Below are 16,164 nucleotides of genomic sequence, written 5' to 3' on the forward strand. Positions count from 1 at the left end.
TCCTGTCCTCTTAACAGAAGACACTTCCAAAGGCTAAGTCCTTGTTCCTCTGTGATATGGTCTTTTCCCTCCACTGACCCATTCTGTCCCATGGGATCCAACATCACCTGATTGCCAATAACAAAAAAATGTCTTTATCTTCAATTTGGTCTTATAATTCTCATTACCTTTAAATAAGTACCTTCTCCACTAAGTAGACTTTTAGCTTCATTTTCCTGCCAACGAGATAACCCAGTGGACCCTTGCTCATGCTAGTACCACTTCTACCCAACTCAACTGCCCTCCAAATTACTTTTCATCCATTGTCTTTCTGGTTCAGCTCAAAAAGGCTCTTCTTTTTTTTTTTTTTTTTAGCTAGAGAGAGAGAGAGAGAGAGAGAGAGAGACGGACAGATAGACAGGGAAAGAGATGAGAAGCATTAATTCTTTGTTTTGGCACCTTAGTTGTTCATTGATTGCTTTCTCATATGTGTCCTGACTGGGGGCTCCAGCTGAGCCAGTGATCCCTTGCTCAAGCCAGCGACCTTGGGCTTCAAGCCAGCAACCATGGGGTCATGTCCATGATCCTACATTCATGCCACTGAGCCTGTGCTCAAGCTGGTGAGCTCACGCTCAAGTTGGATGAGCCCACGCTCAAGCCAGTGACCTCGAGGTTTCAAACATGGGTCCTCAGTGTCCCAGGTAGACACTATCCACTGCGCCACTGCCCTGGTCAGGAGCTAGTAGCTTTTAAATGCTGCTCCCATTCTCAAACTTCCTGCAGAGCTGCTGTCCAACATGTCTACTTTTACTCCACACAGCCCTGTGACTGTCTCCTCCCTGTCAGGACAGCCCCAGAAAGAACCACCATAGTAAGTACATACTGCCTCTAAGCTCATCACATCCCAACAGCAGGAATTTATTCACATCTTAGTGTGAATTTACACTGCATTTTACAATATATACTGTTTAAGCACTTTCCTGTGTTTTTTAACTTAGCCCTAATTGTGAAATAAGAAAAATGGAGAGAGACAGAGGCAACACATGGGATAGCTAACAGCAGGTACAACTATAAAAGAGGGAGAGAAACAGAGGAAGGTAAATGAAGTGGTTGAGAGCTTGAGATTTTCTGTTAGAAAAACCTAACTTCAAATACTTATTTGCCTGACCTGTGGTGGCGCAGTGGATAAAGCGTCAACCTAGAACACTGAGGTCGCCAGTTCAAAACCTGGGCTTGCCTGGTCAAGGCACATGTGAGAGTTGATGCTTCTTGCTCCTCCCCCTTTCTCTCTCTCTCTCTCTCTCTCTCTCTCCTCTCTAAAATAAGTGAAGTTTAAAAAAAGAGAGAGAGAGAGATAGAAATTAAAAAAAAAAAATACTTGTTCAATCAGAATCAGCTATATGGGCTTAGGAAAGAAGCTTAGCCCTGGCCGGTTGGCTCAGCGGTAGAGCGTCGGCCTAGCGTGCGGAGGACCCGGGTTCGATTTCCGGCCAGGGCACACAGGAGAAGCGCCCATTTGCTTCTCTACCCCTCCGCCGCGCTTTCCCTCTCTGTCTCTCTCTTCCCCTCCCGCAGCCAAGGCTCCATTGGAGCAAAGATGGCCCGGGCGCTGGGGATGGCTCTGTGGCCTCTGCCTCAGGCGCTAGAGTGGCTCTGGTCGCAACATGGCGACGCCCAGGATGGGCAGAGCATCGCCCCTGGTGGGCAGAGCGTCGCCCCATGGTGGGCGTGCCGGGTGGATCCCGGTCGGGCGCATGCGGGAGTCTGTCTGACTGTCTCTCCCTGTTTCCAGCTTCAGAAAAATGAAAGAAAAAAAAACCAAAAAAAAAAAAAAAAAAAAAGAAGCTTACTTTCTCTGAGTTATTCTCTTCTCATCTGTAGAAAACACATGTATTTATAAAAAGAACAATAGCATTTAATTCATAAGACAGCTAGGAGGAATAATTTTTAAAAAAATAAACTAAAGGAAAGTTGGAGGGTGTCTAATGGGGATTGTTAAACTGTCTGCAGAACAGCAGGCATCAAGCACTGTCTGTTTCTCCCACCAAACCAGCAGCCGGGTCTACCTGGCTCGCTAGTCCTGTGGGATAAGTACACTTAACGATAAACTTAGAGAACTTGTGGGTCCTGCTTCAGGACTGGCCCAGTACCAAAATCACAGCTTCCCATAAGAGCAGGCGACATATTGGTTACAACTTCAGCAGAGGCACGTGAAGATACCATTAAAGAAAGAAGGAGGGGAAGAAATGGGGAGAAAGAGAGAAAAGAGAAAGAACTTTGTACAAAACAACTTCACACTGTCCATGCTAATTTAAAATTGAAATTATTAAATTTAATTATACTTAAATGTAACAGCAGAGAAATAGAGCAAAAATTCAAATAAACGCTTTATCCAAAAAAAAAAAATAGACAAGAAGTTTCAACTCTGAGCAGAACCCCTCCGAGAGCCGGCATTCCTGGGTTCCATGCGCCGCCTCAGTGCGACCCCGACACCTGGCACAGGCCACACCCTGGAAGCAGGAGGGAGCCTCTGATGTTTGAGTTGGGGCAGATGGAAGAAATGTTCCTGTTCTCAAATTTTATATTCTTTTATTTCTAAACAGGGTAAAGCTGTTCCCTGCTTCTCTGTCTTTAGTTAGCTCCTCATTATAATCCATGCTCAAGCTACAGCCCACTAATTAGTGTGTTGTAAGATATTTGTATGACTAACTCCCTAAGTTTCATGACAATGTACTGTCCTCAGTGAAGAATATTCAGCTAAGTAGACTCATTTTCAAATTTTCCAGGATATTTATTATCTTATGATACTTGTTTACCTTTGGGCATCTTTCTAATTAAACAAAGTCCATTTCTCATGGTTACAAAAAAAAAAAGGAAAAGAAAGAAAGAAAAAGCATGCTTTAAACTTAATCTAGAACTGAACTTGAAGAAGAAAAAAAATCCTAAAACCAACTTCTCTTGTTGAATGAAGCATAGCCAGAAAGACAGTCATTTCACAGGGCTAAAAGGATTCCTGGTGTAAGGAACTAAAAGACATTTGTTCATTCATTCACTTATTTATGCAACAAATATAGATTGAGTGCTTTCTAAATAGGTGGCACTATTCAAGGCTTGCAAACAAATTAAGCCCTTGCTCATAAGCACATATATTCTAGTGGGAGTAAAAATCAAATTTAAAAATATATATATATATACACCCCTGGGCTTGCCTAGTCAAGGCATATATGGAAGTTGATGCTTCCAGCTCCTCCCCCCATCTCTCTCTCTATCTCTCTCCTCTCTCTCTCTCCTCTCTCTCTGTCTCTCTCTCTCCCTCTCTCTCTCTTCTCTAAAAATAAATAAATAAATATATGATATATAAAGTATATATCTTATATATATATATAATATATATAGATATGTAAATAAAAATATATATACCCATATATATATAATACAAAAGCCAAATGGTGACAAGTGCTATGAAATATAAGAGTATGTAATGACAAGGGTGGCTATTGCACAGGAAGGGAATGAAGAGCAGAGGTGCCATTTAAGCTGAGATCTGAATAAGTGAGGGAAATGTATTCACACGGGAGGAACAGTGACACAAACGCCCTAAGATAAAAACCTCTGTACACTGGAGGGACAGCAGGAAGCCAGAATGACTGGAGCATGGTAAGCAAGGTGAAGAGTAGGGGCAAAGATGAGATAGGCAAGCAGAGAATAGACAGATCATGTGGTGTCCAAAGGGTCATGGTTTAAACCTTCAGATTTTATTCTAAATGTAATGTAATGGGTAGCCATTGTAGGGGGAAGAGAAGGCAGAGTTGGATGCATATCATCTCTGGTTTACATTTTTAAAGAGGAATGTGGTTGTTACTTTGGAAGCAGGGAGGTGATAGGGGATATCATAAGAAGTGGTCAGATTGTGGATGTATGTAAAGATATAGCTAACTGGATTTCCTGACAGACTGGATGTGGGATATGGCAAAAATAATACTTAATAACGACTTCAAAGTTGGAGACCTTAGCAAGTGGGTGGACGGTGGTGCCATTACTAAGATGAGAGACAATGGGGGTGTGAGGAGGTAGATGGTAGGGAGGAGAACAAACTACGAGTTGTTTTGAACAAAGCGTGATGTGCCTATTTGATCTACGACTGAAAATCTCTAGTGGATAGTACTAAGTCTAGAGGCTAGAGACATTGTCAGGGCTAGGAATACAAATATGGAAGTCATCAGCATATAAAAGGTATATAAGCTGTGGATTTGCTAATAACTGCTAAGGAGATATTGTAGACAAAAAAGAGAAGATATGGGAATTTGAGCCCAGGGACACTTTAATATTTACTGATCATAAAAATTAGGAGGATTCAGGAAAGTAATATCAGAAATGTCAGGTAAAATGGAAGAAAAATCCAGAAAGCAACTAAAGTCATTGTTTCAAGAAGGAAGGTATGACCAACTGTGTCTCATGCTGTCGATAGATTGACAATATCTTCTTTGGACAAAAGTTCCAAATTGCACACTACTCAAAAAGTAAATGTTAAATATTTGCTTATTTTCTCCTTTCTCGGGTAGAATGAAAGACTTTGAAGTCTAATAAGAAAGAATTCTAGTTTATGATAAGGTTGACAATGACTGCTCTCCCTTTGGATATCATAAAATGGTGGTGTAACAAAATAATTCAGGTATTTTCTTCCCAGCTCGGATTATCTTGGTCAAATTTTAATTTAGTCAAAATGCAAAATTTTTGGTTATGGTCTTTGTTTCCATACTTACATACCTAAAACGCTAACTAGAAAGTATCCTCGTCAAAAACATTACAGATATTTTGGAAACACTGTACAATAACAGTCTGTAGAATTCTTGGTAAGTCATTGACTACTGGGTCATACAAGAGAAGAAATCGATACTTTTTTTTTTCTTTTCATTTTTTTAGTGAGAGGTGAGGAAGCAGAGACAGACTCTTGCATGTACCGGGACTGGGATTTACCTGGAAAGCCCACTAGGGGACAACACTCTGCCCATCTGGGACCATTGCAACCATTGCTCCATTGCAACCAGAGCCATTTTTTAGTGCCTGAGATAGAGGCCATGGAGCCATCCTCAGCGCCTGGGGCCAACTTGCTCTAATGGAGCCATGGCTACAGGAGGGGAGGAGAAGAGAGAGAGAGAGAGAGAGAGAGAGAGAGAGAGAGAGAGAAGCAAGAGGCAGAGGGGTGGAGAAGCAGATGGGTGCTTCTCCTGTGTGCCCTGACTGGGAATTGAACCTGAGACATCCACACGCTGGGCCGACACTCTACCACTGAGCCAACCGGCCAGGGCAGGGCCAGAAATTGATACTTTTATAAATTGTATCACTATAAGAGAAACTAGTTAAATAAAACTTATCTCCTACCCTAGTTCAAAATATAATTTAATGTCACCATATAAAAATACTTCCCTTTTATAACACTTTACATGGTTTATTGAGCACTAATCCATTCACTTAGACATATACCATAAATCTAACATCTGTAATTGTTCAAGAGTGTCTATCAGCAATTCTGTAGCTTAAGTAGTAACTGATCACCATATGTACTCCCAGCTCTAACATCACAGGACAGAACCTGCTGTGGAACCAAAAATGGAAAGTAGTTCATCTTACAGCTTTAGATAGAATGAGGACCAAGAGTGCATTCTCCGCCTAACCTATAAATCCTTTACCATGACTTATGACCAGTGTCACTCACTCAGGCAGTAGAGTGCAGTGATTAAAAGGTAAGGCTGTGGAGTCAAACCTATCTGGGTTCAAATCCCCAACCACCACTTACTAGTCCTAGAGTTTCCCTGAGCAAATATTTTACCTCTCATCCCAGCTTTGCCTCATCTGAAAAACTCACCCTGGAGTAACAAGAGTCCTTCATTATAAGGGTATGTGTGTATAATGCACTTGCCACATGTCTTCTACATGGTGTGTATGTGGGGGGGGGGGGGAATACTAGTTGCTTCAATTGCCAGTTACTCATCTTCTCTTGTAAAGCATTCACCAGTAGGTATCTCACTATTCAGTCAGTCTATTCTGGTGTAGGACAGGTCTTTATTTATAGAAGGGTCTTCAAAATACTTGAGGCAAACAAAAAATATCACTGTAACCAATCAGTTATTACCAGTTCTGCCCTCTGAACCCACACAAAATTTTCCTAACCTCTTTCCTTAAGAAAATCGCTACTGTACTTAAAGATAATGTCTGGTGCTGAGCAAAAGCAACATCATCTAAATTCACTCAAGCACCAAATTAAGCATCCTGTACCGAGAAATTATTCAAGCACCTTATCAGGGAGGGTTTTACAATTTAGAAAGGTTGTTTATGGGGCTGTGTTGGATTCATTTATAGAATTTGCTAATGGCCATCTCCTAGGAGCAAAGTGGCAGACTGAGTGCATTAAATCTCTGTTCTCAAAGTTGTGACAGCTATTACCCTTATTAAGAGCTTTGGTACATCAAAAGTGTTTTTAAAGAAACACACCCAATAATTACCTTCAGAAACTAAAGAGTCAGCACATGCATGCATAATTTTTCTTTCCTCAGTCTCAAATGCATTTGTGACAGTTAATAGGCTTAAGGCAATCTGCAAACATCAAGTAAATAAGCCAACCCTTCTGATTGGACACAAAACATTCATTCCTTCAACAAACCTTTGAGGCCTTTCTGTCAGGGACTGTAGGACACTAAAACAACAGACAGCTGCAGATGCTAATAGATAAAATAGTTTGCCCTAGAAAATCTATTTTCTCCAAACTAGAAGAGTCGGGCAAATTTGTTGATATTGCTTTGTATTTTTTTAAAGATTTTATTTATTGATTTTACAGAGAGAGGAGATGGGGGTGGGGAGCAAGAATATCAGCTCCTAGTTGCTTCACTTTAGTTGTTCATTGATCGGTTGTTGTATGTGCCTTGACCAGGCAAGCCTAGGGTCTCAAACCAGCGACCTCCGCATCCAAGGCAACGCTTTATACACTGCGCCACCACAGGCCAGGCACTTTGTATTTCTTAACATTCTCAAAACACATGCTTTTCTAGAACTCAAATGCTATTATGTTGAGAAGCAGTTTACAAAGGAAGAAGTGGGTAAAAGGAGCCAGTCAGTCCCAATAGCAGTTCCTTACTAGCCAAAGCACGCCTGGCATCCAGAGAGAGACAGGACAAGATCACTGCATGAAAGGACAAGAACCAAATGAACTAAGTAGATCAGCACTCTCCCTGCCACACACTCAGGGAATTATCTGCTCAGCCTAGGAGAAGCTTTAAGAATTTCTAGGTCATGACCAATGGTGGCACAATGGATAGAACATTGACCTGGTATGCTGAGGTCCCAATTCGAAACACCTACGTCACTCACTTGAGCACAGGCTTGACAGCTTGAGCCCAAGGTCACTGGCTTGAAGCCCAAAGGTAGTGGCTGGAGCCCAAGGTCACTGGCTTGAGCAAGGGGTCACTAGTTTGCCTGAAGCCCCCACCCCCTTTTACCTGTCAAGGTACATATGAGAAGTAATCAATGAACAACTAAAGTGCCATAACTATGACTTGATGCTTCTGATCTTTCTCCTTCCCTCTCTCCCCCACTTTTAAGATATAATAATAATAATAAATAATATAAAGGAATTTCTAGGCCTTACAAATGGCTAAAGAAACATCAAGGTATTCTGCTTTCTTAAAATGGCTAACTGTGGCCCTGGCCGGTTGGCTCAGTGGTAGAGCGTCGGCCTGGCATGCAGGAGTCCCGGGTTCAATTCCTGGCCAGAGCACACAGGAGAAGCGCCCATCTGCTTCTCCACCCCTCCCCCTCTCCTTCCTCTCTGTCTCTCTCTTCCCCTCCTGCAGCCGAGGCTCCATTGGAGCAAAGTTGGCCCGGGCGCTGAGGAAGGCTCCATGGCCTCTGCCTCAGGCACTAGAATGGCTCTGGTCGCAACAAAGTAACGCCTCAGATGGGCAGAGCATCGGCCCCTGGTGGGCATGCGGGGTAGATCCCAGTCAGGCACATGCGGAAGTCTGTCTGACTGCCTCCCTGTTTCCAACTTCAGAAAAATACAAAAAATAAAATAAAAAATGGCTAACTGTCCCATTCTTCATCTCATAATTTTGTTGAGACTGTCAAAGGTCTATCTCCAAACAACCCAAAAGAAAAACAAGACAGCCTGACCTGTGGTGGTGCAGTGGATAAAGCGTTGACCTTGAAATGCTGAGGTCGCCGGTTTGAAACCCTGGGCTTGCCTGGTCAAGGCACATATGGGAGTTGATGCTTCCAGCTCCTCCCCCCTTCTCTCTCTCTGTCTCTCTCTCCTCTCTCTCCTTCTCTGTCTCTCTCTCTCCCTCTCTCTCTCTCCTCTCTAAAAATGAATAAATAAATAAATAATTTTTTTTAAAAAGAAAAACAAGACAGCTCAGGGAATACTTTTTTAATGGCCCCACTTATCCATGACCTTTTTAGATTCACCTCACCAGGCCAGACGCCTTCTGAGCCTTTTGTGCCTCGTTTAGAGGGGACAGAACACTCCTTGTATCAACTTCATCCTTCCTCACTGGCGGAAACTCAGTAAGTTATCTGTTAGATAAATGCTTAATGTCATTTGTGATCTGAGAAAATGTAGAAAATTTTGTATCTTTCATCCTTTTATTTATCAGGAAAACGCAAATGACAATTCTTCAATTCTGGCCAGAATATGGAGAAACTGGAACCCCTGACCCTTGTTCATGATTGCAAATCAGCACAAAGCTTTCAGAGGGTAACTTGATGATATGTATCAAGAACCAGAAAATCATTCATTCCTTTTGACCCAGTAAGTCCACTTCTCTAACTGGTTCAAGGATACTTGGTTCTATTAACGGTACCAGTTCTCAGTTTTTTGTACTTTCCTACGCTTAAAAGGAGCTTTCTGTGCCCCAGTACACTGGAAGGCCCAGAATGACAGACACTGTACTGGAATCCTCCCAGTTCCTCAGGAAACACCTTGACTTATCTGTTTACACTTCCTGGAGTCAGACTGTCCTAACGGCATCCCTACCCTGGTTCCTATCAGTCTGTATCAGCTCCTGCCCAAGAGGATTTTGTGAACTCTCTTCTCCCACCATCCCTCCCGTTCTAGGATCCTTTCTTATTTGCCAACTAAAGATGTGTTCAAGAAATAGTAAAATGCTGCATAAAGAAAACAAGGAACAAATTGATATAGGGACATTTCTTGGCTGTTCAAAACTCCCCTGAGCCTGACCTGTGGTGGCGCAGTGGATAAAGCATCGACCTGGAAATGCTGAGGTCGCCGGTTCGAAACCCTGGGCTTGCCTGGTCAAGGCACATATGGGAGTTGATGCTTCCAGCTCCTCCCCCCAGTCTCTCTCTCTCCTCTCTCTCTTCTCTCTAAAAATGAATAAACTAAAAAAAAAAAAAAAACTCCCCTGAGAAACCTGTGATGCCAGAAATCAGAAGAATGGTTGCCTATATGAGAGGTAGAGACTAAGTGTCCTTCTGGAAGAGAACTCTCTTGAGTGATAAAAATGTTTTGTGTCCTAATTGGGGTGCTGGTTACATGAGAGTATGTACCTTTGACAAAACTCCTGCAGATGTACACTTAAAATCTATGCATTTCACTGAATGGAAACATTGCCTAAGTGAAAATAAACTACTCTGAGCCATTCCTGAAAGCAGTGCTAAATGCAACTTCAAAACCACACCACTAGTTATAACACCACACAGTCTGAGCCCGCAGGCAATGTGTTTGCCCCACGCCAGCCTCGTCTCACATGTAGCCACCTCTGTGTGCCGCCTGACTCACCCGGCAGACACAGGCTACCTCTGAAATGCCACCAGCACACACTGGGCAAACTCCCACTATACCGATTAGCTGACAGCACTGGTCCCTCACACCCTATTTTTAAGTTTGGGTTTTTTTTAAAGCTAGTCTTTTTATCAGGTATCATGCCAAGTCCTCCAGAAAAAGTTAAAATACTATTCCTGCCCTCAGTCAGTTCACAGTCTAATATGGAACAATGGATATTAGTATACCACAGAGTGCAAAAGAAGAGCTATACACGATATTAGTATACCACAGAGTGCAAAAGAAGAGCTATGCACGAGCAATAAAGAAGAGGAAGGAATGGGTGGGGGTGAGAGTTTGGTGGCTCAGAAAAGGCTCACATACAGGTTGACCGTAGCCCACGCGTGGAGGGATGAAGGAGCAGGGGTGGGTATTATTAGGTCCACAAGGACTAAGGAGCAGCCAATGCACACCAGCCTGAAGGAGAGGAAACAGCATGCCACGCGCATGCAGGAGGAAAGACGGCAGTGACCAGGGGCGCTCACCGCCTACGTCAACATCTCCTTTAAATGGCAAGACCAGCACGGGAAGCTCAAAGAAGACAGCTGAGGCCCAGGGGAGTAAAACAGCAGAGCCAGGACTTGAACAGTGACTTGATTTCAAAACTGTTCGTTTTCCCTCCTTTTTTTCAGTTTTATTGAGATATAATTAATATAGCTCTGTATAAGTTTAAGGTGGTCAGCATAATGACTTGACATAAATATATTGTGAAATGATCACCACAATAAGTTTAGTTAACCCCTCCCTCTCCTCCTGTAATTACCCCCCCAAAAAATTATTTTCCTTGTGATGAAAACTTTTAGGATCCACTCCCTTAGTACCTTTCAAATATACCATACAGCAGTGTGGACTATGGTCACTCTGAATTTGCTGAAGGAAGTCAAAAGGCACAAACTTCCAGTTAAAGGATAAATTAGTACTGGCTATGTAATGTACGAAACTGTGCTCTCAATCTTTATGCTAGCTGGCAACTAAACAAACAGTTATGGAGAAAATAACCCCAAAATAAAGACTGACACATAGGCAGGGAGATTGTAGGGGGCTCTGAATGCTCTACTTCACAGAATTATGTAAGGACTGCAGATTTTTAAACCTTCTCATGACTCCCCAGAAAACAAGGAAAATAAAATCAGGTTTGTATTCTGAAAGCATGAGTTTGACTGCAACAGCTAGTATAAGAATTACTTTCTAACATTTAAAATGTTTAATATCATAGGATTTTCAGGTTTAAATAACCTTTAATTGAAATGATATGTAATTCCCAGAAAAGCTCCTGTGAATTCAGTAACATTTTCAAATGAATGTTTAGGTCACTCCACATACATGTGAAGAGCAACAGGACAAACCCGTGAAAGCTTCGTCCACAAACAACACAGGTGTGCCCCGAGGATCCGTGTGCACCAGGCAAACCCTTTCAGACCGCATCACTAGCAGAAGGAATGCAGTTTACAGAGAAAAAGGAAAACCACTTAGAAAGGCTTTGTTGTATCAATCGGGTACCGGCAGAACACAATTCTTTAATAATTTAGAACCAAAGGTAAATACAGGTGGTGACCAGCACCTCCCTGAAGGATAAAATGGGGGCAGGTGGAGAAACAGACCAGTTAGAAGCCACTAGGGAAGGATCCATACTCTGCTGCCAGGCATGGCAATGAGCTTTGTTGGCATCCCTTCAGTCCTTCTACATGGTGACAGTGATACTTAAGAATCAAACCCAGAGATAACAGGAAGAGCAGGTAAGCAGGCAGGGGGTGAACTGTTAGCCTCTTCTGCTCCAGCCATAAATACTATTGCTGGATTTAAACCTCAACCTAGAGAGGTATGTAAACTCACAGACTAGAAACTGGTGGCCAACCAATGCAATGAATCATATATCCACTCTCCAATCTCACTGGTATTTTGACTGATTACAAGGCATAAAATGCCCCAAAACAGGGAGACAGAGGAAACTATTAGGTATAGAAAATTAAAAGGTGCTTCAGAAAAGGGCTAAAATTAGAGGGTCCTGGCTGCATTTTCTACCACTTCATCGCCGCCTCCATGACCTTGTTAGAATCAAGATTCCCCTCTGCCTTTGCCTTCAAACCATTACACTATTTGGTTTTAAACCACTGTTTAATCATAAACCAGCTCTGCTCCATTATTACTATTCCAAACAGCATTTCCGACCAGATAATATCCAATATCATTATGTTGAATTAGCTTAAAGGGTGGCATTCCTCCATTTGTTTTGAATTGAAAAATTTAACTAGAAGTTAAGTATATATACACTCTAAATAAAGGACCTACGTACAATTTGAAATAAATAAAACAAAGAGTCAGAAAATGACAGTAATTGGCAGAATAACAACCACTAGCCTTCACCTCACCCTTTCTCCTCCCCCTCCCAAAATAAAATAAACTTTAACTTTGGTTGTGACAATAATACATTAGCTATTTAAAATCACAGATGGAGAAGAGAAATGGTAAGGACATACTGACATGGACTCCGGTCATCATTCAAAGTTTTACAAGGTTATTGGAGTTTCTTGACCTTGGGCTATTCCAAGTTGAGGCTGAGATTAAAGGTAGCAGATTATATTGTATATAATACACGTATTATATGATGTCTTGTTATAATGTATATATGCATATATATATATACATAAAATAAATGAATGACCCACTATGTTTCAATATATGTAAGGAAAGTATCTCAGAAAGGAAAAATGGAGCAAGTATATTAGCAACAGGAAAAATATTTACAATATAATCTTCCTCACTTTCCAAAATACTTTATAAAATACACTTTGGAACCAATATTTTGTCTTCAATTTAGGGGTTCTCAGAGTTAAAGAAGTTGTGGCAATAAGAGAGTCATTCATTATGCTTCTTTTGGTAAAAACAATATTTTTTAAATATGTGCTTTGGTTGTAAAGGCAAAGTTAAGGAAACAAGCAAATTTGGATACTAAATGAAAATATATAAATAAACCTAAGCATGAACACACTAATGTCACTTCAAGTGCCTACAGTATACCAGTGTGTATGAATATGTAACCCCATTTATTCACATATCTGCAATAAACAGACTGCCTTGCTCCCTGAAAAAATAGAAAAAAAACACACCACTTAATTTTAGTTTCATATTATATTAAAATCATATACCAAAACCTTTAGAAAGATTTGGCTCTCTGCTAATGGCGATCAAAACACTTTAGAGAGTTGCCGAATCATTGCTGAAAAACACTTTTAGATGGGGTGGGATGGGAGTGGGAAGATGAGCATATTTACCAGGCACTATTATATCCTTTATCCTAAAACACTTGCCCATCTTATTAGATAGAAATCTCTCACAGAAATTCTATATAATTATGAGCAAGCTACAATAAACAAAGAATTTTCAGATTCTAAAGGTGTGCACACTAAAAAAGAAAAGGGTGTGAAATCATCCATGTCCACAGACTTCCCGAAGCAAAGACAGAACATGCAGATACAAACTCCACACAGGAGCCGTGTATGACCAAAAATGTCCCCATAGTTCTTCCCTGCCTCCTCCCTCCACCCCCAACACTCAAATGCAAAACAGGAAGTTTGATTTCTTTTCTAAAATTATGCAGAACAAACACTACTAATGGAAAATTACCTTTGGAAGCCTTGACTTCCAAAGTTTATGAATGAGGGAAGTTATTTCTCTTAACTATTGTACATTGCTGGAATTTTTCCACTCTCATTTCAATTCAAAATACAGTGTTTATCCTCCTCACAACCTCCCATGCCCTCCCTCACACCTTTCTAAGTCACCTTGAGACTAGCTCCAAGTTTCAGTCTAAAACAGACACCAAAAGTTAATTTCTTAGACTTCCTCTACTGTCTAGTGGATAATGCTACCCACATTTCACATTCTTTTAGAGTAAAAACTGTAACGTTGAAAGTTTATTCTCTTTATTTTTTTCAACATGCATACATTTATTTATTTATTTATGGACAAATGAATTATATTTTTTTAATTTATTGATTTTAGTGAGAGGAAGAGAGATCGAGACAGGAACATGGAGCTGTTCCTACATGTGCCCTGACCAGGGATGGAACCAGCAAACTCTGCTCTTCAAGACAATGCTCTAACCCACCAAGCCATCCGGCCAGACCTATATTCAAACACTATCTGCTTTGGGATTCTTGACTATGTTGTTTTTCCATAGAATAATTTTTAAACCTAATTTTAATTTTTAAATATTTAAGCCATATTTACATAAATATGAATTAATTTAATATGAATTATTAAATTTAAACTAAATATGAATTAACCAGCACCTGGCATTAATAACTCCTAAATGACTGCAAGGCCGGTGTAGGCAACAATTTTCTAACAATCAATGTTCCTGATTCACATCTGCTGGGAAGACTTCTTTAGCATTAATTTAAAAAGTCATCTTTTTCATCCAGTAGACTAAGTAACCGTTCGAAGTCCTGGTGTTAACCTTCAACAGATGTTAACCCAAAGACGTTGATAAAGAAGCCTCTAAAACAGGGGTCCCCAAACCAAGGCCCTGGGGCAGCATGCAGCCCCCTGAGGCCATTTATAGTCCCAGCCGCACTTCTGGAAGGGGCACCTCTTTCATTGGTGGTCAGTGAGAGGAGCATAGTTCCCATTGAAATACTGGTCAGTTTGTTGATTTAGATTTACTTGTTCTTTATTTTAAATATTGTATTTGTTCGCATTTTGTTTTTTGTTTTTTTAATTTAAAATAAGGTATGTGCCGTGTGCATAGGGATTTGTTTAGTTTTTTTTATAGTCCGGCCCTCCAACGGTCTGAGGGACAGTGAACTGGCCCCCTGTGTTAAAAGTTTGGGGACCCCTGCTCTAAAAGATCATCTCCTTTTTTTAATGGGAAAGAGGGGCAGAAGATCTTATCTCTGAGGCACAGATGGGAAAGTAACAACCCTCCAGTGAGTGCCTTATCTCATCAATGCGGACTTTGACAGAAGTAAAAGCACTGACTTCCAGCCCCAGGCTCCTGATGCTTCCTCGGAAAAAGCATCTCTCCGGGAGCGCTGAGGGTGTTGAAACGCCTCCACCCTCCCACACGACACACACTTAATACACTGCCGTGCAGGTATGTGTCCGGCATCGTCACTTTTAGCCACCGAAAGAAACGCACTCCAGGACCCTGGGCCGGCTCTGCCCCGCAGAGAGACATCCCGGGCGTCCCGGTGCCGTATGGGCTGGTCCACAGGGATGCGCGGTCCCCGAACCGACCAGTACTCGACACCGCCCTGGCAGAAGAGCTCTGGGGAAGCTTAGCTGGCTGTTAAAAGAGAGGAGAAGCACAACGTGCAAGGTTCCCCCACCTGCACGCGCAAACTAGCCGCCGCCACGCGCCCGCGAAGGATCCGGGGAGAGGCTGGAGCGCAGAGTGGCGGGTCGCCCTCACCTTGCGACGCCGCAAACCTGTGCCAAAAGGAGAAAAGTCACTCACCTCCACCCATCTCTGGGCTTCGGCGAACGCTCCGGCGCAGTCGGTCTCGCCCTCCTGCATCGCTCCCGGACTAAGGCAGGACTGGGGGGGAGAGACGCGTGGGCGCGGGAAGGGGCAGGGGTCCCTCGCGCGTCTCGGCCGCTGCCCCGCGCTGCTCCGGCGGTGGGACGCCCGGGCGCTCCCTCCTTTGTTGCGTTCTGCAGCTCGCTAAGGTTTCGAACCCACAAGAACTTGAAGACGTGGCTTTCTCTAAACTCTTGAAAACGGCCCCAGTTCCACGGGGACACGGGCAGCCGGGCACGGCGACCGGAGGCAGCGCGCGGCACCGGCAACTGTTCGAGCTTCAAAAGTCGCTGCGCTGCCACCGCCTCCCCGGAAAGGCCCCGCCCCAGCCCACCGCGGCCGCCCAGCCTCCGCTTCCGTCCGCCCCCCTGCGGCTCCCCGGGCTCCCCCGGCTCCCCGCCGCGGCCGCAGCCGCCCTTGTGGTCGAGCTGTCTGGGCCCGGGGCTGCCGCGGTCCCCCCGAGGCCCCGCCGGCCACGCTCCCGCTCCTGCGCTGCCCGCCCGGACCGCAGCCCCGCCCCGAGGGCGTGCGCCCCCGCGGCCGCATCCTTCCCGCCTCCGGACGCCCGGACGCCTTCCCTCTCCGGGGGCCGCTGGCAGCGGCGCCCCCGCGGCTCGAGGCGGCCGGGCCGGCCTGACATACCAGGAATAGCTGCACACAATTGCACCTTTCCCGGCCAAGGAACTTCCCCCGCGGGCAGCGCGGCCCGCCCACCCCGCCGCCCTCACCTGCGGCCCAGCCCGCTGTCGCGGCGGACGGGCCCGGCGCCAGGTGTGCGGCGGCCCCCAGCCCAAGCTCTCCGCCCGGTGCAGCAGCCCGGCCCTCCTGG

The 16,164-nt window shown here is 43.6% G+C and overlaps 1 protein-coding gene across 1 annotated transcript in view; it reads right to left on the reverse strand.

The window, feature by feature from the left end:
• LMO7 (LIM domain 7) overlaps nt 1-15,454 on the reverse strand; it is a 249,195-nt gene extending 233,741 nt beyond the window's left edge. The window contains exon 1 of the mRNA XM_066380760.1: nt 15,273-15,454. Within this exon, the coding sequence (XP_066236857.1) occupies nt 15,273-15,332 (60 nt within the window). The 5' untranslated portion in view covers nt 15,333-15,454. The remainder of the gene's footprint in view (nt 1-15,272) is intronic.
• Between the last annotated feature and the right edge of the window lie 710 nt (nt 15,455-16,164).

This window comes from Saccopteryx leptura, chromosome 4 (assembly GCF_036850995.1).
Source record: "Saccopteryx leptura isolate mSacLep1 chromosome 4, mSacLep1_pri_phased_curated, whole genome shotgun sequence".
NCBI classification, from domain to species: Eukaryota; Metazoa; Chordata; class Mammalia; order Chiroptera; family Emballonuridae; genus Saccopteryx; species Saccopteryx leptura.